Below are 25,897 nucleotides of genomic sequence, written 5' to 3'. Positions count from 1 at the left end.
GACAGTGCAACATTTATATTTTTTGTGTTTATCTAATATTTCAGCTTTATTTTAATGATAATTAATTTATTTTTGTTTTACTTTTATTTGGTTAATCTTTGGTCAGACTGATATAGAAAAATATAGAATAAGCATTTTTTTTTATTAATTAAGTTTGAGTTAACAATATTAAAACTGCTTTTCAGAAATATTCAGATACAGATGTAAATAACAGAACAGGAGAGAATAACTTAATGTGGCCTGTTGCAACACCAGCATTTGGCAAAGGATCAAACATCTGGACCAGACACAAACACCTGCAGGAAAACTAACAGATTGACTTTAGTATAAAAAGAAAACAAGCCTTCCAGTAAGACTTGTTGAATGTAAATTAGCAGACACTTCAGGGATTAGAAAAATGTGTTGGCAGTAGCACCTTTTAGCGTTTGGGTGGAGGATACATAACAGATCTCGTTTTTCATCGACATATCTCAGTTTCTTTATATCTCCCTCACTGTTTAGTGCCACTGTCAGGTGGAGGATCTTTCATACATGAAGTTTCAAAACATAGTGAGCTGCATGCCATAACGGCATTTTTGGGCATAATAGATATATTTATGTAATACATGCAGTCTACGCAGGCGGCTCAATAGGTTTTGAAAGGCAGACAGCATCAGTCAGCGACCGGTTTGTAACATACTTTAAAAGCTTCTGCTCTTTCACAGTTTATGATGTGGAGAGGTTATCTTTCTGTTCAAGTGTCCTCTGTCGTGGTTCTGTTGAGGGGGAAGAAAACGTCTCTCTCTATGTCAGTAATGCATCAGCACAAATGCCCTTGCGGCTAATGGCTTCCACACTTCCAAAAAAAGTACTGAAAAACCTCTCGGCTAAAAATAACCCTGCGGGGATAAAGCACAGATTCACATGTGAAGAATGGAAAAAGAAAGGAACGGAAAAACAAGAGAAAGTGAGAATATGGTACTGATTAGAAAGAGAATTGTTGAGAAATGTTGATGTCTGGGAACTATACAGCTTGTTCATTTTGTTCATTCATTTGTTCATTCATTGTTTTACTGAAAATCCTATGGTAGAACAGTGTAAAGCATCTAAAATGTAGTACAGACCTTAGTAAAACCGGAAAACAGTACTTTTCCATAGTAATGCAATTTTTTTTCTCTTGTTTTTACATTTACCACGGTTATGCCATTTTTGGAAATGTGCTAGGGAAATGCTTGTTTTGGACACTACCATATTAATACCATCTTTCTTGGACATTTATCTTAGTTATCTTAGTTTCTTTTACATTTACAGTATCATGTAATGCCATGTTTTTATGACATTTACTAGGGTAATGACATTTGTTTTTGGACATCTGCCTTTGTAAACCATATGTATATATGTATATGCACCTTATTACTAAAGTTTTTTGTACATTTACCATAGTGATGTTGTTTTGTTTTTTGTTATTTACATTTACCATGGTAATAGCGAATATATATATATATATATATATATATATATATATATATATATATATATATATAATTTTTATTTTATTTTATTTTATAATTTTTTTTACATTAACCTTATTATCCGCTTGCATTAACCATAGGGATACCATGTTTTTTGGACACTTATCTTAGTAATACTGTTGTTGTTTTTTTACATTTAACATGATAATGCCATGTGTTTTGGACATTTACCATGCTAATTACATTTTACATTTTTACATTTCCCATAAGTAATATTACTTATTTGGATATTTACTAATGCAGTACTATTATTTGGGCATTTACCTTGGTGATACCATGTTTTTGGGGCATTTGCCATGGTAATATCATTGACTTACATGGTATTAACATCAAATGTATATCAATATGAATTATAATTAGCTTTATGCTTTCTTTCCTCTAGTTTATGAGTGTTATCTTACTGCTGTAAACTGTATGGAGAATCTTATCTGTCAATCATTCAAGTCCCTTCCTCCTTGTTGCCTTGGAGACACAGCCACACCTCCGGGTTTCCATCCCCAACAGGCTGAGCCAATCTAATTAGCCAGTGTGGGATCGGTCATGGATTGGTCAGGTCTGCGAGCGCTGCTCTGAGCTCAGCTGTGTTCAGTTGGTGCCCGTCTGCTGCCTCTCATTACACACTGATCTCTCCCTGCCGTCTCTCTGTTTACCGTCTCTCTCTCTCTCTGTTTCATTGGCTCTACCTGTTTCAGAAAGCCAGCGAACAACACTGTGCGAGGTTTTAAATAGGGGTTAAACATATTCCCCCTCCAACTTTGGATTTTTACTGTCTTGGGTTTAAACCCAAGATGTTTTTTTGCAAATTAATCCTCATGGAAGGAGTCTGACTCTCTCCAAGCCTGTTGCTGTGTTTCTCCTGGTGGAGGTGATTGAGCTGTCGGGTGGGGGGTTCCATCAGATACGCAGTCCCCCGGGGGGCGAGGGACACGTGTCGCATGCTGCAGATGGTACGGACCCTCGCCCAGTTCACCATCGCCCTGGAAGAGATGCAGGAGAGCGGAGAGAGCACAAGTGATGATAGAGGAGGAGGAGGAGTTGGTGAAGAGGTGGACAGGACCATCGCTGTCGAGCCCATTGGAAACGGGGTTGGGGGAAGCATGGGCGCCCCTCAGACCAGTGCTGAGGTATGAGTCTTACAGCATAGACCACCAGTGCTTGTTGTCGTCTGAACCTGTTGCTGTGTTTGTTTGTTGTGTTGTTTTCATTGCGAGAGAGTATATACATTATATACAGTATATCGTCAATGTCTTTCATGTAACAGTTTACTTCTTACTTGTCTGTTTTCTTTTTTTTTTCAGTTTGTGTTTTAAGACTGTCAGTATTGGGATGGATAGATGAATGTATTAATGGATCGGTCAGTGGATGGATGGATGGATGGATGGATGAATTAATGAATGTATCGGTCAATAGATAGATGGATAGATTACTGGATTGGTCAGTGGATGGATGGATGATGGATGGATGGATCGGTCAATAGATCGATAGATAGATAGATGAATGGATTGGTCAGTAGATGTTTGGATGGATGGATGGATGGATATATAGATGATTGGATGGATGAATGAATGAATGGATTGGTCAGTGGATGGATGGATGGATGGATGGATAGATCGGTTAGTAGATGTTTGGATGGATGGATGGATAGATGATTGAAGGATGAATAATGGATTGGTCAGTGGATGGATGGATGGATGAATAGATGATTGGATGGATGAATGAATGAATGGATTGGTCAGTGGATGGATGGATGGATGGATGGATGGATGGATGGATCGGTCAGTAGATGGTTGGATGGATGGATGGATGGATGGATGGATAGATAGATGATTGGAAGGATGAATGAATGGATTGGTCAGTGGATGGATGGATGGATGGATCGGTCAGTAGATGGTTGGATGGATGGATGGATAGATAGATGATTGGAAGGATGAATGAATGGATTGGTCAGTGGATGGAGGGATGGATGGTTGGATCGGTCAGTAGATGGATGGATGGATGATAGATACAGCTAGAAAGTTTAGTAGATAGACAGTATATTAGCTTGATAGTTTGGTAGATAGGTCAATATATACATAGGTTATTATAGACACTATGGTAGATTGATTGTTAGGTAGATGGATAGCTTGGTAGACAGGTCGTAGATAGGCTGGAAGATAAGATGGTAAAAGGATAGATACCGGTAGCTAGGTTGGGAGATAGGATGGTAGATAGATAAAATGGTAGATAGAGAGGTTGTTAGACAGGTTGTAGATGGGTTGGAAGATAAGATGGTAGATGGATAGATACAGGTAGTTAGAATGGTAGATAGACAAAATGGTAGAGTTTGGTAGATAAATCAGTTGATGGAAAGGTTGGTAGATAGATAGATCAGTAGATAGGTTGGTAGATAATATGATGATAGATACATAGTTGGTTGATGGATAGATAGACAGCTTGGTAGATAGGCAGATGAATAATAGATGATGGTAGATAGATTGGTCTGTAGATAGTTGGGTTAGTAGAGGGAGAGATAGGTAGACATTGGTAAATAGGCAGATAATTAGATCTTTCTCTTTCTCTCTCTCTCTCTCTCTCTCTCTCTCTCTCTCTCTGTCTGTCTCTTTTGCAGCAGGTTATTCTCTTCTCACCCTTAATAGAATTAGAACGTCTAAATCAGTGGCTGGTTGAATCATGAGATTAGGCAGTGCCATCGGCTTCAGAGAGACCACCATCTTCTGCTGTGTGGGTGTGTGTGTGTGTGCGTGTGAGTTAACCCCCCCCCCCACTCGACTCGCTGGATGGAGCTGAGAGGAGCGTCTTGAGATTATGTCCAGACACTGAGGGGATTTACCTGTCTCCACTGACCCTGTGGGCGTCTGTCTTAAGACTGTCTTACACCTCACATATGGCACATGTAATCAGGTCCATCGCTGACCGGCGTGTGCATGCGAGATGATTGGTTCATGCTGGATTCCACAGTGGCTGTGATCCCATGACCCTGGGCAGAGCTGGCATTGAGCGTGTGGTACTGATGGCAGTAGAAATACTGCACCATTTTTTTTTATTTCAAACAACTTAACCATATTGAATATGAGCTTCACTTTTACACTGAATCCATATTAATTTTAATACAGAGACCTCTAGGTGGTTTCTAGCTGGTTGCTAGGGTGTTGTCAGTGGTCAAACATCTCTCTGTGATGTTCTGGTCTCTAGATATGGCTGAAATCCTCAATTTAGGGGATATTTCACCAAGTTATTTATGGCTAGATGGAAAAACAAAAGTCTGGTTTAGAAGCCCCACATGCTTCACAACATGAGGGATCATTGGCATCCGTTAGCACAGACAGATGTGTGAATCTTTGGTCTCTTTTGTTTTATTGGTGTGTGTCTATGCTGCTTGTATTGGTTGAGATTTGCCTCACTTGTTAAGATAAACAAAGACAGATATTGAACCCAGTATATCTGTCTCATGAGTATAGTTAAAGAATTATGGGATTTTCTTTGTTTTGGTATCAAGAAAATAGCCATGGCCTGAGGACAAAGCACGGCCAACTAAAATGAGGAACAAGGTTGTCTTGACTTTCTATTTATTAATGCATTTATTTAATTCTTCGTTTTGTTCATTTATTAAAGAATTCATTTTATTTTATTTCTAATAAATGATTTTCTGTTTTTCACTTGGATCTGATCATCTAATTTCTTTGCTTAGTTTATTTGTTAACTCACTCACAGTAGTTCTTTTCTTGCCTGCTGTTGTCAGCTGCTGATTTGGTCCGTGGTGTTTTGATCAGTATTGCAAATGGAAAGTGATGAGACCACATCAGCCTGAGAGACACATGCACGGCTCTGTGTGCTTCTGCCAGAGTCATCGTCATAGTTGCATAATCTTATTGAAGGAGCTCTGCAGGACAGTAGATTTCTTCTGAAAGCCAGTCGATGAACCGAGGGAAGGATTGAAAGGAGCGCAGGATGAGCTGGCTCTGTGAAAGTGTTGAAAGCGGTGTGATGTAGTTAAGGACACTCGTCACTGGGAATGACGACAGTGGAGATCAGGGAGACGGACTGATGTCTGGTGCTAGGCAACTAGATGCTCACATTTTCAAATCGCTCCGTTTGTTCTCTCCTGCATTTCTGTAAGAGATGTTCAAGACCAAATATATATATATATATATATCTGCATGATGTCATTAATTGAATTAATTTAAGTTCAATCGAAATAACTACTATATTGTAATATAATATAGAAGATTTTACAAATATTAGTGTGTGTGTGTATATATATATTCATATATCTATATCTATATATTAATATTTATTTTTTTAGTAATTATGACTCTTTGAAATATATATATATATATATATATATATATATATATATATATATATATATATATATATATATATATATATAATTCTTTGAGTTCAGCTTGGAAAGTATTTTATTGGAATGCAATATTTTGTATTTTATTTGAATCAGTTATTTTTGAGTATTTAATGTTTTTTTTTCATAGATTAATTTTATTTGTTGTCTTTTTTTTCTTTTCTTTTTTGTCACTGTGATAAATTCTGAGGTTGCAAAAAAATGTAACCAGCTTTTTACATCTTAATGCAGATTAGTAGTCATTAAGCAGATGCAACATATGATTGCCTCCCATATGCGATCATCACACCACCTGTATCTGCAGCACCTGTTTGAACGGCGTCCAGCAGACGAATTCCCATGTAACGCTTGAACGTCCTCCACCTCTCTTCCGTGATTGGCCGTGCAGAATGTTCTCGTTGTGATTAGTGACCGGTGACCGTTTCTGATCAGATCAAAGGGAGGTTGATTTGACCGGAGATGACGGCGGATCAAATTGCAGATTCCACCTGCTTTATTCAGTGCTGTAAACACACTCTAGTGTATGTATGTGTGTTTTTTTTATTCATAGTGGATGACACACATACTGCATTTGGCTGGTACCTCATGCTTTAGATGGAAATGAGATCTTCTCATAACTTAAACACACTCTTGCATCACTTTTCTAATAAAACCCAGTCAAACGCTTCAGCCAGAACCTCAGGCAGTGGTTTGCACTGTGACCTCATTACCTGCTGAGTGCAAATCATGACTATTTAAACCAAATATGGATGTTTTCAGATCTATACAACATTTCTGGCATAGGTCATATGAAATACTTTGTCTAATCCGACTATGATGTATAAATCAAAATGCCCCAAGTCAATTCTGGTGTAGCGGGTTAGTCATCATTGTATTTTGAGACATGTTACTGCCATTGACATGTTTGGTGTGGTGAGCCATCTCAAGCTAGTAAACAGGAAACTCTTCTTTTGTGTGTGTATCTGTTTGCTGATGTGAGTGCAAGTGTTTTGTTAAGGTTGAGAAGTAATATGAATCATTATTCTGTCATCATCAGTTTTCAATTATTTTATTAGGTTTAATTTTATTACATTGTTTTATTTTTGTTAAAGTATTCACTAAATGTTTTAGTTTGCATATTTTGTTTAATTGTATTTTGATTGCATTCTGTAGTGAAGATGACAATGATGAAGTGGTTTCTGATCATTTCACACTAGACTGAGTGTCTTAGTTTTAAAAAAATTAAATAAATAAAGGATGGACATTTTATGATGGATTTGAAGGTCTATCGATGCATTAAAGGCATATGGATTTTAGCAAAATGTGAAAGTAAATGTGCCCTTCATGGACGAAGCAGTCTTGAAATCAACCTCTGGGATATAAAAGTAGAAACAAAAGCAGCTCTTTTTTTCTCAGCTCTAGAAATGTGCCGTTGTTTGTGTGTTTTCTCCTCCGTCTAGTGTTCATGCAGCACAACATGTCCAGCACATTGACTTATTTCTCCCCAGAGCTTCATGTTCTCCTGCTCCTCCTCTGGGTCTCTGTGTGACCTCGTCTTTCTAAGAAAAGCATTTGGAGGTTCCTGAATTCATAATATGATTTCATTATGATATTGCCCCATAATGCATCAAGGGAACAGCTATGGGATGGTTGCACAAGGCACCTTTTGACATTATGTAAGCAACACCGAAGGAATGTTCATGGCTTTTGATGATGTTTAAATGAATTAGATTCATGCAGTTATGACGCTGTGCTTTGACTCTCAGACCTGAACCGTGTGTGTGTGTGTGTGACTGTTGTGACCAATCTAATCATATTATGATTATTAGAGGCATTAAAAGATACACATAAGATTCTGTATATGTGTTTATGAGATCAAGCTACTGTTGAAATGCAAGGAGTTGTGCTGAGATAAGATTTTTGTTATGATTTTCAGGTTTGTCGGTTTATTGAGAAAATGCGTTGTTATAGTTTTCACTATAACTTTACTGCGTATTATTTTGGTATTTTGTCTTTCAGTTTCAGTGTGATTTTTATTTCAATTAAACAATTCTATTTAATTTACATTTTTTAACAATCACTAGTTTTAGATTTGTGTTATTAAATGTGATGCTGATATTGCACACTAAATGTTTTTGCAATCACCAATTCACGCATTTATTTATATTATTATTTTAATTATATTATTTTTGATTATATTTTATTTTATCCCATTTAATTGTATCATTTCAACTCTATTTTTTTTATGTGAGGATGCTGAAATTACACACAAAATACTTTTGCAAATTACAAATTCACTTTTTATATATATTATTATTTTATTTTATTAAATTTTTTTTATTTCACTTATTTTGTTTCACGCTGTCATTTCCATAACAATTTAGGTTTAGTTTTTGAACAGTAATGCACACCAAGGTCATGGTTTCGTCTCCCATTCATTGCATGAAAATATAATGTATAGTGTGAATGCAATGCAAATTGTTTTAGATAAAAGCATCAGCCATATGCAGGAATTTAAATGTTTTGTTCATATTGGAATGCATGTTTATATTCTGTTTAACGCGTCTCCATAATAGTTTTAATAGACCAAAGTTTCCAAATCCACTGCGCATACCTGTGACTGAATGCCAGGTGGCGTGTGTTTGATTTCAGAAACACCCCCAGCTCTTTGGGGACGTGTTCTGCGGCTGCCACACATGCTGTTGGAGCTGCTGGGCACATTTCTGGCCCCCTGATGAGACTCCAGAGAGCGTTTCGCTCTAAAAGCAGTTTAAATGTGTTTTTATGACCAGTTTATATGAAGCAGCAGGTTCAGGCAAAGACTCAGTAATCTCTTAAAATTCCTCGCAGCATATACAGCTCGGCTCGTCCTGCGTTTGATTTGTCCCGGGTGAAAAGTAACAAGATTCTGCAGCGGCCTGCTGGGAAACCACTTTAAACTGGTTCAGAATGAGTCGGTTTCGAGCGACTCGCAGCGGGTCAGCAGGTCTGTTTCAGGTTTCAGGTTCATTGGACTCAATGACATGAACATCAGGCTGAGAGATACAAGCACACATGACACACGTCAGCTGCTTCCTTTCTTGCTTTCATTCTTTCCATTTTTGTTTGTTACCTATTTCTTATTCTGCACTGTCATGATAGTACACTGCACAAAATGAGATAATCAAGTCTATATATAATCTAAAGTGTTGGTGTATGACTATAGTAAAACTTACATGCGTTTAGGAAAACAGTGTGTCATTAATGTAAAACTGAATATACTTTGAACTTTGTGAATATATTTCCAAATGAAATTTATTTATTTGATCAAAGCATCACGACTCTTCAGTGTCACGTGATATTTAGAAATCATTCTGATCTGCTGATTTCTTCGATTTTTTTTTTTTTCTACAATATTGAAAACGGTTATGCAGCACAATATTTTTTCGAAAACATCATGAAAAGAATAGCATCGATTCAAAATAGGAATCTTTTGTAATATTATAAATGTCTTTACTGTCACTTTTAATAAATCTCATGCGTCCAGGCTGAATAACAGTTAATTTCTTGGAAGAAAAATATCATTACCCCAAACTTGACCTCTCTGAGCTGACTTTAAACCATATTTGGGGCTGATTTTGTAATGGTGATCTTTGTGTGGGATGCTACTGACGTTCTTTCAGAAATAAACTCTTGTGAAGCCGTGTGTGTGTGTGTGTGTCTGTAAACACACCGAGTTTGTTTCCAGGAACCAGTCTAAAAAGTAAAGTTCAGCATTGTGATGCAGAATAATGTTCATGGTAGACGTGACTTCGGGCGGCACTTCCTGTTCAGTTTCCATCCGTGTCACACGGTGTGTTTGAGCGGGGCATTTCAGAGGAGATGCTGCTTCACGTTCTCCAGCATGAAAGAGCAGCACATCCTGGTCATTATCAGCTCTTCTCAGTCTGATGTGTTTCGTGTGGTGTCGCTCGGGGCTGAATCACAGCGCTTAGAGAAGGTTATCTTCTCGTAGACGGAAGCATACACATATTTGGCTCGGTCTCTAACACAAACCAGTAAACAGGAAACTCTTATTTTGATTAGAGCTTCGTTATAAACTGTGTGTATGTGCTTCTGTTACTGTAGCAAACAAATTACTGTTCTTGACTGCTTTGAAATCATAATCAGTGGTATTCCTTTAGGTAGAAATGGAGAAAACTGTCATGTTTTTAAGAGGTTAATAAGATGTTCTGACTGTGGTTGCTAGGTGCAATCTTTTAATATGTGTCTGTGGGATTTTTTTTACATATGCTTTATGGTTCAGTTGGTGAAAACAGTGCATATGATCATTTAGTAAAGTAACAGCTCAGCTCTCATCAATGACAGACATAATTCAAGGAAACCTTCATGTCTGGAGAACAAACACTGCTGCAAGATTTTGAGACTTTAGACGTTTGAAAACTTCTGATAACTGTACACTTACTACAGTATTTTGGTCAAAACTTTGGCTGCCATTGTTAATTTTTACAAAGGTATTGCAGTTTTGTGTGTATTATTGAGTCTTTAGAATTGTTTGAACTATTTATTTAATTATTTTTTTATTTTGTCTTCATGCTATTTTTTTATGCTTTATCTTAATGTTTATTCCTTTTAAAATGTACCAATGTATTTCAATTTAATTGTTTATTTTATACATTTATTTAAAAGAATGTTTTTATTTACATGTTTATCTGAATGTAAACAATTTTGCATTTCATTTTATTTAAAATTTGTATGCATTTATCTTAATTTGCTCTTTTAATGCATTTATCGTATTGCTATATTTCTCTCTTCAGGATATGAGAAGACATGTGATCATGACTCTGCTGGACACTGAACAATCATACGTTGAGTCTCTGCGCACGCTCATTCAGGTATAAAACACAAATGCAGTCATGTACACGTCTAAATGAATACTAAAGACTTAACTTAAGTAAAGCTAAGAATATTGACTACAAACTGATTTTATATCTGCAAATGAAGGTTATGTAATTGCATCTCTCTTATCGGGACAGCAAATACATACACTTGCCATCAATTATTAAACATAATGGCATAAATGAAAAAAGCACTGTATTATTAAACATATGTAATTTGTGCTTAAGAAACAACCCATGAATATGAAGTTTAATACCCATAAATCATTTGCACTCAGTTTACGTTGAATATAGAACAGGACAACAGAAGCCTGATGTTACTGTAAGAGCGAGAGCGGAAACCGCATGCTGAGTTTAATAAGCAAAAGAGAGAGCACCAAATCATCATCTTTTCCAATCGCTCCTGACTCATAACAACCTGTTCCCGCTGGTGCAGCGGTTGCCATGGCAACAAGGTGAGCGAGCGGCGGCGCACAGCAGTGTTGGAGCTCGATCGCCCGGCGCAGCTCTCAAGTGCCCCATTACTGAGCAATTCTCAGCGTGGTTTGTGCTCTCGCTCCGTGTTGAAGGAAGCGGTTATCTCTGAGGAAAACGATTGTGTTCCAGTCAGCATCATTACTTGTAAAGCGTGCAGCAGGCGCACCTGAGCCAACAGTGAGAGAGACAAGCACTGGTTAATCGGCTCCGAGGTGTGGATGTGGACGGATAGATGACAGACGAGAGCGCTAGAACAACGCTGGATAGATGTGTGTGTGTGTGTGTGTGTGTGTGTGTGTGTGTTATATCGGCTTTTGGACTTGTACTATGGCAAAAACATGGTTTATACCATCATGTGAATACCATATGTGAAAATAACATGATCTTATACATGGCTTTATCATGGTAAGATCACAGTTCTTTATTGTAAGGGATGTCTGAGCTCAAATTAGACTAATAATTAATAATTTATTAATACAGATTTCTGGTATTATTGAGGATAATTCCTTTTAGGTAATAATTCTTTGATGTAATAGTGCAGACTTTCTTTTTTATTATTATTATTTCTATTTTTTATGATTTATAAAGGATGGGAAAGAATAAAATAAAAATACAACTCTTTTATTGTAAGCATTGTAAGCAAAGTAAAGCATTTAAACGTTCAAACAGATAAAACATTAGAACCACAAAGTACAAACGTTCTAGAAGTATTATTATTTTTTGCAGAACCTGATTTTACCAAGTGAGACATGTTCCCGGGACAACATTGTGATTAACCAATCAGATTTGAAGAACCAGTTTATAGATTTTGTGAAGTTTATGCTTAAAATCACTGTTTGGTGCTTGTACATCAGTGTCATTCATTTATCATTTCCTCTGATTTTAGGGATTACTCATGGTTAAGGTTAGGTTTAGGTGTAGGGATATGGTCAAGAATATATTTTTGGAGTAAAATGTTGTTCCAGGCTCAACAAAATATGTTGACCCAGGAACACATCTAGCAAAATCAGGACGTGCATTATTTTTTATTGTCCTGTTAATGTCACTTCATTTAATGGAAATAAAATGGGATGCAAATGACAGTTGCATATGAAGCCCCTGAAGCACCAGGAAAAAAATAAAAGAAAGAAAATGTGCGCTGAATGCAAACAAAAATGTATGCATATGTTTTTTTCTTGTTTAATGTCCTCTTACCCATTAATATGTAATTTTTTCTAATTTCAAATGGGTTGCAAATTACATTTTTCATTGTCTTTGGTTTTAAAAAGTCTCTGTTTTGTGATGGTGAAGACACATTTGATGTGACACAGTTTACATCTCAAGAGGAGTCAGGCAGTTCCTTTTAATCAAACTCTGCCCCAGTCCACCACCACCACATGCAAACACAAAAACACACACACTTACATTCTGTCATTTAATAATGCATATTCTTTCATTTTTGCATGCATATTTATTTATATTTATTTTTGCATATTCAATTCTTGGTCTAATATGGCAAGCATGCACCAGTGTTAAATGTGTCTTACCTAGACAGCATTGGAATTACAGCAGCAATGAAAATATTGATTGATTTATTTATTACTATAAAAGTAACAGTTATTCCAGTTTCAGCTCACCTCCGTCTCTTTCTGTTGTTGTTCTCTTCTCAGGGCTACATGAAGCCCCTCAAGCACCCGGAAAACTCCCCTCTCTGTGACCCGTCTCTGGTGGACGAGATGTTCTACCAGATCCCTGAGATCCTGGAGCATCACGAGCAGTTCCTGGAGCAGGTGCGGGACTGTGTCAACCAGTGGCACGACAAGCAGACTATCGGACATGTGCTCATCCAGTCGGTGAGATCCTAAACACTGTTTGAATCCTGTTTGGTAATAGCATCCCAAATCTTGAAAATACAGCAGGTCAACTTTAAGCCACAATCTGGATGAGGAGCACTTATGCTGTGTCCTGATTTGCATGCTGTCTTTAGTATGTAACCTTAGTATACTCAATATATTGAATATTAAAGTATATTGGTATTTGGATGCTAATGTAAGTCCTTTTGATTTCTGCAATGTGGAAAATTTCACATGCATTTCGCCATTTCATTTGATACAATTATCATTAGATGCATACAGAACTTCAAAAGTGTTAAAAATAACGTTTGGGTTAAGTTGAAGAAATTATGAACAAAATAAATTACTCCATACTAAATATGTATTTCTCAAAGTAAAATGACTAATAATAATACCATTTCTTAAAACATTTTTCAGAAATTTCATACAATTTTTTTTTATCCATGCTTTAGGTTAAACTGTAAACCTCTGTCGGCCAAAAAAAAAAAAATTGCAATTATTACAAAAAATAAAATAAAATGCAATTTCATTTGATTGCATTTTTTAAACTAAGGTTTTGAATTATTGTTTATTTGATCAGCATCTTTTTTGATGATAAATTTGTATTAATTCACGAAACACTGAATCCAGAAAAATTAAGACATATGACACACTTTTTCTAAACAAATAAAACATTTCATAGGGTTCTCTTAAGAAAATGTGTAATATGTGAATTGTTAAAGTGTAATGAATTTTGATCATTCAGATTTAATTTAACCATTAAAATGGAAACCAAGAAAACACAGAATTAAGGCCTAAACTAATGTTGGATGTTGTACTATTTCTAGTGGATTTTTAAGTGCAACTTTAAGAGAAGTTGTGATGGTTCTCAATTGATATATCGAAAAATCTCAAGAACCTCAAAGATGAAGCATTTTTTAATTGTATAAACCTCAAAGTAAAAAAAAATATTAAAACTATTAGGTAATAATTCAGGAACCATCATATGTAAATCGTAAGTCCCAATACTGGCTTACAGTTTTACTACAGTAAATCCTCAAAAGTGTGTTCTTTCCTATCACCAGTGAAGTGCATATGAGAAGTGTTTATTTTTTTATTGCCTTAAAGTGCCCCTATTATGGATTTTTGATAATGACTTTTCATGCACTCTTTAAAACAACTCTAAGTGAATGAAAAGTGCACTGTGTATAAGTTATTTCTGAATAGAAGCAGCACTGTGCTCACAAACCCTGCTTTATCAGGCATTACAGACATGATGACATCATAATGTGACCAATCGGACCAATCACCGCAGGTTAGCATCACTTAAAGGATGGGTTTAGAAAAAACTAATCGTTCAACTAATCGTTTGGGAGTCGTTGAGCAAGTAAGGTAAAAATAAATGCATATTATAAGACAATGAAAGTGATTTTTGACCTTGCATGCATCTCGACCTGTTGTTTGGGAATCTTTCATAACCCAGAATAAGGGCACTTTAAATGTCATAATAATTCTACAGCCTTTAAGACCTGGTTCAGAAATAGCTTAGGAACAAATTGTTCAGATTAGCTGTAATCGAGAGATATTTCAATAGTCTATTTTCACGTTAACAGCACGTCTCCTGATGATGTCATTCATCCTCTGTGATTGGCCACCCACAGGAGATCCGCTCCGCTAGTGCATGAGCGCTAGGCTCTCAGACAGTACTGACAGATGTGTAGCAGGTGTTTGTTTTCCGTCCTCAAGGCTTATTAGCCCACATGGACGCCACACTGTCTCACCCCACTGGACTTACATTGTTAGGGTCTGTGCTGTCGTGATGCTGGTGCCGTTCTGTCTTTCACAAGTACACACTGTATACACACACACACACACACACACTGTACACACACACACACACACACACACACTGTACACACACACACAATATCTCCTGCTGCTAGCTCCTCGTCTTATCTTAAGTATCATCTCTACCATTCAAAGAAGTTTTTACAAATTATATTAATATTTTTCTTCACCAAAGATATATTAATTTGATCAGAAGGGACATTTAATGTTACAAAAGATGATGTTAAAACATTTTAGAATGTTAATTTTTTTTTTGTTATAACTTTCCAGCGTTTTAATAACTTTCTTTTCATGAAAGAATCCCGAAAAATAAAATGCAGCATGGTTTCCGCAAAAATATGAAGCAGCAGAACTGTATTCAATATGATCATAATCAGAAATGTCTCTTGAGCAGTAATTCATATTAGAATGATTTCTGAAGATCGTGTGACACTGAAGACTGGAAGAATGATGCTGGAAATTCAGCTTTTCGGCACAGAAATAAATATATTACGATATAAATTTAATTGCAATAATATTTTTAAAAAAATTTAAATAATTTTTACTGTTTTTAATTAAATACATGCAGCCTTGGTCAGTATAAAACACATCTTTCAAAAATATTTTAAACTCTCACCAAGACCGAACTGTGGAGCTCTAGTCTATGTATTTCGCATCACTTCTAGTGTGCTGTGTAAGCATGCTGATTGGGATGCAGTGTCTCTGTGTGGGGTTTTATTCTGTCTGCCCCTCTGCTAGTTCAGTGTTGTTTAGTCGTTCCTGTCACATTCATGTGCACACATCAAATGCAGGATTTTTATAGGCTCTGACTAACTCTCAGGTAGTTAGCTCTAGGAGTTTCTCTGAGGATCTTTGTCGCTTGAGGCTTGCACTGAACCCTGTGAGATTGAACAGGAGTCTCAGTGGATCCGTCTCTGATGCTCATGTCTACACTGATGTTGTAATTCGAGTGTAACTTACTGTATTTTTCATTGCTGTTTTGTAATGTTTCTGTTTCTGTAATGGCTCTAGGAGACATTTGTCTCATTTGTATTTTTCCCATTTGAAATCTGTGAGATGCATCTGTACAGTACAAGTTACAAGAAAGGGGCATTATCTTATTTTATTACTTTTATTAAATAACATGCAATCCAAGTCACATGCTGAAGTCAAGATAACCAGAAACAAATCGGGTCATTCCCATTATTTGATCAAATTATTTAATTATGTTTGTTATATTACATTCATGTGCAACTAAATAGTAGACATGAGGAAACCTGAGTGCTGGTTCAGAATTGTTTAAAGACATTATTGCTCTTGAACAGGTTTCCATCAGTGATTTTCAGGCTAGGGATGAGAAGAGTTTGTAGTAAAGGTGCACAGCTGTTCTGTTCAGTGCTGATAATGTCTCTGCTTTCTCCTCACAGTTTTCCAAAGAGATCCTCGCCAATATTTATTCAGCGTACATCGACAACTTCATGAATGCCAAAGATGCCGTGAGAATCGCCAAGGAGGCCAAGCCTGCTTTCCTGAAGTTTCTAGAGGTACATTACGCCTTCATACTTTTACACTACAATTATCCCCTCTAGGACATGATATATTGCCAGAGATGGTGACACACGTGAGGTTTAACTGGTTATTTTAGTATTATTTGCACTATTTATTAATGTTTTCAAATAGCATTTATCGTCTTATGTTTTGTTTTAATTTTTTTTTCAGTCTTAGTTTTAGTAATAGACTATTGAACCTATTTTAGTTCATTGCCAAAGAAACATTTCTCATTTATATATGCACACACATAATTTCCTTACTGATTTCATATGCATGTTTATGCTTTCATGTGTTCTCAGCTGAATCATAACATGTTTGACAGTTTCGAGGGTTGCTTCCCTCTAGTGGTCCCTCCTCAAACTGAACTAAAACTAAGTTATCTAGTAAAGCTTGGTTGGATGAACTGTAAATGATAAAGTGCAGTTGTCTTCGTTAACTGTTTTGTTTTGTTTTGTTTTGTTTGCATCTCACTCTTTCTCTCTTATTCTCTCTCTTTCCTCTTCAGCAAAGCATGCGTGAGAATAAAGAGAAACAAGCTCTGGGTGATCTGATGATAAAGCCCGTGCAGCGGATCCCACGATACGAGCTGCTGGTTAAGGTGACACTAACCTCCTTATTAGTTTTGCATTTTTGTGTCTGTTAGTTTTTTTATTGATTACATGTCTTGTCATGTATTTGGGCTGGTTTGGAACACATCAGGCAGGGCTGAATGATTCATTGAAGTACAATCGAAGTTGCAATATGACTTAGAATTACCTAATTGCAAAGACTGCATTTTATTTAAACATGCACAGCGTGATTGTAACTGTGTAAATTCACAGCCTTTTCTTTGTAGCTTATGAAAACACATCATTTCAATCTCTTAATGTTCATTTTGGAATAAAACACGTGCCATCCATTTCAACACATTTGTAATGAGAAACATTCATAAACCTAACTTTGGCAGATTTGCCCCTAAATAAAAACTGAAAGATTTAATGTTTGAAATTAGGAAATACATTTTAGTATTGTAATGTTACTGTTTTATTGTAAAAAAAAACAAAAAAAACAAGCTCGCAAAAAAAAATAAAAATAAATAAATATATATATATAAATTTATTTAATAATAAGAGTAATAGTAGTAGTTATTAATATATTTATTATTTATTATTGTTATATTTTATTATTATTATTATACTACTGTTAGAGTACTGGCCGATTAAAAACAATGGTTAAAGTACAACAAACCTGGAGCTGTTTAAAACACACACACACACACAAAACATCACATTCTCAGTTTTTATCAGAAAAATGCAATTTTACGTACTTTTCCTAAATCAGTCAACCCCTGTATGTTTAGTATGTGACCACCATTTAGCAACTAGCTAAAATGCTTCATATTTACTCATTGTCTGGTTTGTTAATGTTTAAGATGAATTGTGATTCTGCTATAATATACATCCCTTGAATCTCTAGGACTGAACAGATCCAGTTTAGAAGTGTCTTTTTAGGGACTGCCTGTAACTCTGGTAGTTTAGTTTTTCAATGACACACTGTTTGTATGGATCAGGATCTTCTGAAGCACACTCCTGAAGATCATCCTGACTACCTGTTTCTGCTGGACGCCCAGAAGAACATCAAGAGATTGGCTGAGAGGATCAACAAGGGCCGGCGCACGGCGGAGGAGCTGGAGAAAGAGACGCGCGTCATGCAGGAGATCGAGGCGCACATCGAGGGCGTGGAGCATGTGAGAGAGCACTCTGAGATTTCTTAAGACACTTTTTTTTTTATTATTGGTTCTAATATGTAAATTAAATCTTTAAAAAAAATGTAAGGGTTTTTTTTTTTTTTTTTTTTTTGAAAACAAGACTGAATATTTAACATCTTATGTTTAGATATTTGTACTGGTTAAGTAAGAAAATAATCTTTGCAGTGAATTAACAGTTTTTATTGTGAAATCTGTTTCATGTTGAGTAAATTAAATATTTAAACAACATTTTTTTTTTTTCTTATGCATCTTTTATTATTTAAAAAAATGCCTTTAATCATCATAAATGAAAAGTTCTATTTAAATAACATGCCTTGCCATAAGATATCAAGTCTTGTTTTGTGAAAAAAATCACAATTTGTTAAACATTTGCTAAAAATAAAAAAAATTAAAATTTCAATATGTCAACTGAAAATAATCTTGTTTTTTTTAATGCATTTACAGTTTTGTTTTCACGCTGATTCCACACAAACATGCTACAGTAGTGTGTAAGCTAGTTTCCCCTCGGCTATATCTAATAATGTTTTTCTTTTTCCTGTCAGATCCTGAATCCACAGAGGAAGTTTCTGAGACAAGAGATGGTGGTTGAAGCGGTGAGCACAAATAAACTCAAGAAATCAGATCACTTTGCGCAAACGTATGAGCTTCCTGAACCTCTGTCCTTCTCTGTAGAAAACGGTGGGTGGTAAGAAGGACCGCTCTCTGTTTCTGTTCAGCGATCTGCTCATCTGCACCACGCTGAAGAGGAAGTCTGGATCTCTGCGCCGGAGCTCCATGAGTCTGTGAGTTGTCTTTTAATAGTGCAGAGATGTGAGGAGGGCCTGGGAAAACAAACCCCAGAGTCCCTGAGCTCTTCTCTTCTGATGGACAAAAGAAATGCATTTCATTTCTGAATAACACTGCACTCTAGTGGACTGTCTTGGAAACACCACATAAATAATCATATTTAGCATGCGCTTTCATCTTAAGTGATTTCCAGCACATCGATACTTATAAGGAAATGCATCTGGTTACAGAAGGACAAAGCACTGTAGATTCATTAATTGTTAACCCACATCAACTCATGCTGGGAAAAATCTCTCTGCTTCTCTTCCAGATACTCGGCTGCTAGTGTCATTGACACCTCCAGTAAATATAAGTTCCTGTGGAAACTGCCCTTAGAAGACATCGAGGTGGTTAAAGGTACTGCTATTATCTCACACAATCAGTATGACATGTTTTACATCTTTGCCATGTTTTTTTAATATATAATACCTAAATTAGCAGTAGTATTTAGTACCCATTTTATTTATTTTAATTGATATAATGTTAATTCTAATTATTATGAATTATTTAAATGGATTCATTTGTTTTATGTATTATTTATTTAATTTTATGTTGTTATTTTCTGGTATTTATTCAAGTTTTTATTATTTTTTTATTTATTTAACTGTTTGAATGTATGCATTATTTATTTATTTATTTATTAACCCCTTTTATGTTCTATTCCATAACACTTAATTGAACTTTGATGGTCTTTTACTGACCCGATATGGTTTCTTCATCACAGGTTCTAATCAAGCCACTAACAGAGAAAACATCCAGAAAACCATCGGCCGTCTGGATGAAGATCTCAGCACGCTGGGCCAAATAAGCAAACTGTCAGAAACCCTCAGTTTCCCTCATCAGGTCGGTCTAGTTTCCTGAACTGTGTTTACCTTTAGTGAGGAATACTTGCATCAGCTTCACTTTCACAAACATTGGTGCATGCAAAAAAAAAAAATGCAACCATATTTGTGCGTATTAAAGATACAAAAATAGACAGACTTATCAACTTTAACGAGAAATGATCTAATGTTTTTTTTTGTTAGTTTTTTGACTGTTGAGCTTATGCCAGACTTTATTTGCCTCTTTCTTGGAATAGATGTAATATTCTTAAGTGTGTGTGTGTGTGTGTTAGAGTCTAGACGATGTGATAAAGGATCTGATGGCGTCGGTTCACCGGGAGCTGGCAGATAAACAGTCTCTGGCCTTCAGCATGACGTTACTGCCCACTAAACTAGAGCTGACCAGCACTTCAGCCGAGACCACCTTCATCTTTGAGTTCAGCAGCCCTGACACCCGCAGTAACTTTGAGCAGGCCTTCGAGGAGGCCAAGAAGAAGCTCGGTAAATCATCAGAGCTGTTTTAATAATGTACAGCGATCTGAGAGCAAGTCACATCAAATCAGTACTTCCCTCCAGAGAAATTACTATTTTCTCTTACACACTTTGTGTTGACTTTTTTGTTCAGATTCCAGCATTGACTTAGTATTATTTATTGTATTTAATATATGTAAAAAATATATAATAATATACATAAAATAAATATAAATAAATATATATATATAAATTCTTCTTTTTTTTTTTTATAAAAAAAAAATGTCCATACTATATAAATTCTTTGTGAATATATATGTATATAGCATTTGTTAGGCTCTTCATGGAAAGATAGCAATATATATATGTGACCTTGGACCACGGAACTTGTCATAAGTGGCATAATAATAATAAATAATAGGACAATATTTGGCCGAGATACAACTATTTGAAAATCTGGAATCTGAGGGTGCAAAACAATCTATAATTTTGACACATACAATGTATTGTTGGCTATTGCTACAAATATACCAGACACTTAAGACTGCTTTTGTGCTCCAGGGTCACATTTATGCATAGCCCAAAGAGTCTGGAAATCCAATAAATACAGCATATATTAAAGAAAAACAGAACTTTTAGTATAAATTCAATGCAAATGCCAAACTGCACAATATTCTTTATAACACCTAAGAAATAGAGCCTACATTCTTGAGAAGGTTAATAAATCCTCATGTTAGTCCAACAAATATGGGATGAGTGTTCATAGAAAAGACAAATAGGCAGTATATTGATGACAATCCCTAGGTTTTCCTCAAAAGCACGCTGTTTCCCATCTTTTGTCCAGCCATGAACAAAGACCAGTGGGACCCTGAGTTCCTGAAGGCCATTCCCATCATGAAGACGCGCAGCGGGATGCAGTTCTCCTGCGCCTCCCCCAGTCACAGCTGTCCAGAGAACACGTATGAGGTGTGGGTGTGTAACAGCGATGGCTACGTGGGTCAGGTGTGTCTGCTGAACATCCGGGACGAGCCCACGGTGGAGGCCTGCATCGCCGTCTGCTCCGCTCGCATCATCTGCATCGCAGCCGTGCCGGGCCTGAAGAACAGGTGAGACCCTAAACACACCCGCTTAACAACTCTCCTGTTTAAGACCAATAATAAATCAGCTGTTCTAATAGTGCTAATTTATCGTAGTTATTGGTCAGGTTTATGTGTGTGTGTGTATGTGTGTGTGTGTGTGTATATAGTATATACTGTAAGTGCTGTCAAACGATGAATCGTGATTAATCGCATACAAAATAAAAGTTTTTCCTTGCATAATGTGGGCATAGTGTATATTTATTATGTATGTATCAATACAAACACTTGCATGTATATATTTAAGAATTTTTTTTTATTAATATATTAAATATAAATATATATGTATATCCATTTCAATATATAATAAAGAAACAATACACACACACACGTGAGCAAAAACTTTAATTTCTGATGCAATTAATCACGATTAATCATTTGACAGCACTTTATATATATACAGTGGGGCTCGAAAGTTTGGGCACCCCTTGCAGAATCTGTGAAAATATGAGTAATTTTCAAAAAATAAGAGAGATCATATTAAATGCATGTTATATTTTATTTAGTACTGTCCTGAGTAAGATATTGTACATAAAAGATATTAACATTTAGTCCATAAGACAAAAAAAATGATGAAATTATTAAAATAACCCCACTCAAAAGTTTGGAAACCCTTGGTTCTTAGTACTGTGTGTGGTCACCTGATGATCCTCGACTGTCTTTCTGTTTTGTGATGGTTGTGCATGAGTCCCTTGTTTGTTCTGAACAGTTAAACTGAGCAGCGTTCTTCAGAAAAATCTTTAAGGTCCTGCAGATTCTTCAGTTTTCCAGCATCTTTGCATATTTGAACCCTTTCCAGCAGTGACTGTATGATTTTGAGATGCATCTTTTCAGACTGAGGACATTTGAGGGACTCAAACACAACTATTTAAAAAGATTCAAACAATCACTGATGCTCCAGAAGGAAACAAGATGCATTAAGAGCTGGGGGGTGAAAACTTTTGAACACGATGGAGATGGCCAAATTTGTTTTATTTTGTTGAAATATAATTTTTTTTTCATTTAGTTTTGCCCTTCGTAAGCAGCAGAAGATACTTGTATGTTTCCCGGTACACAAATTAAGTACAATTTACCTTGAACTTCAAATTCCAAAAGTTTTCACCCCCCAGCTCTTAATGCATCTTGTTTCCTTCTGGAGCATCATTGAATGTTTGAATCTTTTGAAATAGTTGTGTTTGAGTCCCTCAAATGTCCTCAGTGTGATAAGGTGCATCTCAAAATCATAAAGTCACTGCTGGAAAGGGTTCAAATATGCAAAGATGCTGGAAAACTGAAGAATCTGCAGGACCTTAAAGATTTTTCTGAAGAACGCTGCTCAGTTTAACTGTTCAGAACAAACAAGGGACTCATGCACAACCATCACAAAACAGAAAGACAGTCGAGGATCATCAGGTAACAGAACACATTATTAAGAACCAAGGGTTCCCAAACTTTTGAGTGGGGTTATTTTAATAATTTCAGCAATTTTTTTGTCTTGTGGACTAAATGTTAATATATTTTATGTACAATATCTTACTCAGGACAGTACTAAATAAAAATAACATGCATTTAGTATGATCTCTCTTATTTTTTGAAAATTACTCATATTTTCACAGATTCTGCAAGGGGTGCCCAAACTTTCGAGCCCCACTGTATATGTGTGTGTGTGTGTGTGTGTTTATTTAAATGATTATGACTTTTAAAACAAGTTCACCTCAATAGCATAGTATATGTAGTATGCTATGTTCTAGTAATTTTTTACACATATAAGCAATTTGCAAGTGCAAAAATGTCCATTCTGCAGAGAGCGTGTGGGTCATTCCACCCCCTCCGCTCCGTCCGAGTCAAACCCTGCTGCGTCTGCACAACCCCAGCTCCACATCTGCATCTCCGGCTCGTCTCTGGAGCTCAGCGAGCCGGCCGCGGTCCCCGCCGCAGAGCTCGTGCCCTTCGATAGCGACGACAGCGATGATGAAGACTCTCCCAGCCCTTCATCCACACTGCAGAGCCAAGCCTCCCGTTCCACCATCTCATCCAGCTTCGGCAGTGAGTCTCTAAATCACATATACACGCTCATGTTTGTGGTTGGTGTCTTACTGATGATGTCTTGCATTTATTTGTTTCTCTCAGATGATGAAGCAACCGTTTCAAAGGACATGGCCACCGAGACCACCAGCTCCGAGGAGGAGCAGGAGTTCCCCGTCCCGAGCTCATTCGGGGGTCCTCGGCTCAGTGCAGACAGTCCCATGGACGGCCGAGCCATGCGGCGGTCCAGTCGAGGGTCCTTCACCCGTGCCAGTCTGGAGGACCTGCTGAGCATCGACCCCGAGGCGTATCAGAGCTCCGTCTGGCTCGGGACCGAGGACGGCTGGTGGGTCACTGCATGACAGAATAAATCACTTCTGTAATGGTAGAGCGATTCTTGATTTGGCTATTTTAATATGATTTAGTTTTGTATTACTTATAGCATTACTATATCAGCATAAACCAAAATAATAATTAAAGTCATAAGTCATAAAAACAGACATAACACCTGACATCATTATAAAATGAAAAATTTAGTTCATGACCCCTTAAATATAACAGCATATAAAAATAAAAAAGCTTGTTATGGGTTAAGTAATGAATACATGAATACATTTACATTTACATTTAGTAATTTTGCAGATCTGTTATCCAAAGTGTTTTACAAATGAACACAATGAAAGCAATCAAAATCAACAAAAGAGCAATGATATACAAGTGCTATAACAAATCTATAGCAATGTTTTTTTAAATCATATAATAAATAAAATTTAAATTAAACAAAAAGGTAAATGAATAGAGCAAGCTGGTGTTAGAGGACTTCATTACTTTTGTTAATTGTATAATAAAAATGGAAACAAATAGAATGCAAAAAGATTAGTCAAGCTGGGGTTATTTATTTTTTTTATTTTTTTGAGGTTTAAGAAAACAGGCTGCTAGTAAATAAATAGGGTGCTAAGTCTTAAAGGGGCAAGTTTTTTTTCTTTAAATAAAGAATAGAATTAGAATAGAGAGTGCTAATGTTAGAGGTCCAAATAAAGATGGAAGAGATGTGTTTTTAGCTGATTCTTGAAGATGGCTTAGAATAAGTTTGTGAGAGAGCACCTGAGTAAACTGCGTGAGAGGAGTTATTACTGCACGTTAATTTGGATAATAGCAAACAAGCAAATACATCTATTGAGCACGGAATCATTTTTTCTTTGCTCAAACGAATGTTTGTCAATTTGTCAAATGACAAATAGCAATTTCTGTTCAATATATGATGCAATGTGCTTGCAAAATATAGTTCTCGGTGTTCAAAACGTACAATTACTCGCTCAGGATTGAGGCACACATATATCGTCATACAGAGCCAGTGCTGGTTTTCTATGCGAACATCAATGTCTTGAGTTTAATGCGAGCAGCTGTTGGGAGCCAGTGCAAACTGATAAACAGAGGTGTGACGTGTATTCTTTTCGGCTCATTAAAAATTAATCTTACTGCCACGTTCTGGATTAATTTTAAAGGTCTGATAGAACTGGCTGGAAGACCTGCCACAATGTATATTAGATATTTCATTCAAGAATGAACATTTCCTTTTCAAGAAAGTTCTGACTATTTGAATGTTAAATTAATGATCTATTAAATAATGTCAAAGTGTTTGTTCATGTAATTATTGATAGTTATTATAAGTGTTCAAACTTTAGGCGTCATTCAAAGCCCATGGGCCGAATTAAAAGTCGAACGATAGTAGCACACTCAGACGTAATGGCATTTAAACACACAAAACACCCCCCTGCTGTTCCTTCTGTCTGGGGTTTATTTCTCACCTCAGGTGACCCTGATCTGACTACAGTACACCCGTTCACTAACCAGTATCTCAAGCTCAGACCTGCCCTTGTCCTCAGTGCATCCTGCCACTCTCCACACAAACATTTGCTCTCTCCTTCTTCCCCCCCCCCCTCTCTCTCTCTCTATGTCTGTCTCTCTCTCTCTCTCCCCCTCTCTCTCTCTCTGTGCGTCACACAAGCAGGTGTGGAGCATTAGTTCTCGCCTCACTGCCAGTTGAAAGTCAAAACAAACAAAAAACCAGTCCTTGTGACTTCGAGAGCATTTGACTTGATCCCTGTATATATAATCTATTTTAATTCCTAATAATATCAGCATATTAGACTGATTTCTGAAGGATCATGTGACTCTGAAGACTGGAGAAATGATGCTGAAAATTCAGCTTTTTTGTCCCGGGAATAAAGTTCACAATAGATTACTTTATTTTCAATCAAATGAGTGCATCCTTGGTGAGCATTAGAGATTTTTTATATATTTAAAAGTGACCCCAAAACCTTTCAACATACGTTTATGATTGCCAGTAAACACCTAAGGACATAAATGTCATATTTCATAAGTGTAATCATGTGGTTTCTTACAGTATTCATGTGTACCAGTCGTCAGACAACATCAGAAACAGGAAGAACAGTATGAAGATGCAACACTCTGCTTCTATCCTGTGTATCCTGTAAGC

The 25,897-nt window shown here is 36.4% G+C and overlaps 1 protein-coding gene across 1 annotated transcript in view; it reads left to right on the top strand.

The window, feature by feature from the left end:
- Positions 1-25,897, top strand: part of arhgef17 (Rho guanine nucleotide exchange factor (GEF) 17) — a 72,452-nt gene that overhangs the window by 40,641 nt on the left and 5,914 nt on the right. Inside the window, exons 3-16 of the mRNA XM_026287040.1 lie at positions 10,647-10,724; positions 12,854-13,036; positions 16,270-16,386; positions 16,899-16,991; positions 17,943-18,119; positions 18,683-18,733; positions 18,813-18,922; positions 19,237-19,322; positions 19,690-19,808; positions 20,080-20,287; positions 21,102-21,363; positions 23,177-23,418; positions 23,503-23,743; positions 25,805-25,891. Of these exons, the coding sequence (XP_026142825.1) occupies positions 10,647-10,724; positions 12,854-13,036; positions 16,270-16,386; positions 16,899-16,991; positions 17,943-18,119; positions 18,683-18,733; positions 18,813-18,922; positions 19,237-19,322; positions 19,690-19,808; positions 20,080-20,287; positions 21,102-21,363; positions 23,177-23,418; positions 23,503-23,743; positions 25,805-25,891 (2,054 nt within the window). The remainder of the gene's footprint in view (positions 1-10,646; positions 10,725-12,853; positions 13,037-16,269; positions 16,387-16,898; positions 16,992-17,942; positions 18,120-18,682; positions 18,734-18,812; positions 18,923-19,236; positions 19,323-19,689; positions 19,809-20,079; positions 20,288-21,101; positions 21,364-23,176; positions 23,419-23,502; positions 23,744-25,804; positions 25,892-25,897) is intronic.

The sequence above is a fragment of the Carassius auratus genome, chromosome 18 (genome assembly GCF_003368295.1).
Source record: "Carassius auratus strain Wakin chromosome 18, ASM336829v1, whole genome shotgun sequence".
Classification (NCBI taxonomy): domain Eukaryota; kingdom Metazoa; phylum Chordata; class Actinopteri; order Cypriniformes; family Cyprinidae; genus Carassius; species Carassius auratus.
Note: the sequence above shows the minus strand (reverse complement) of the source record. Positions and strands in the feature narration are given on the sequence as shown.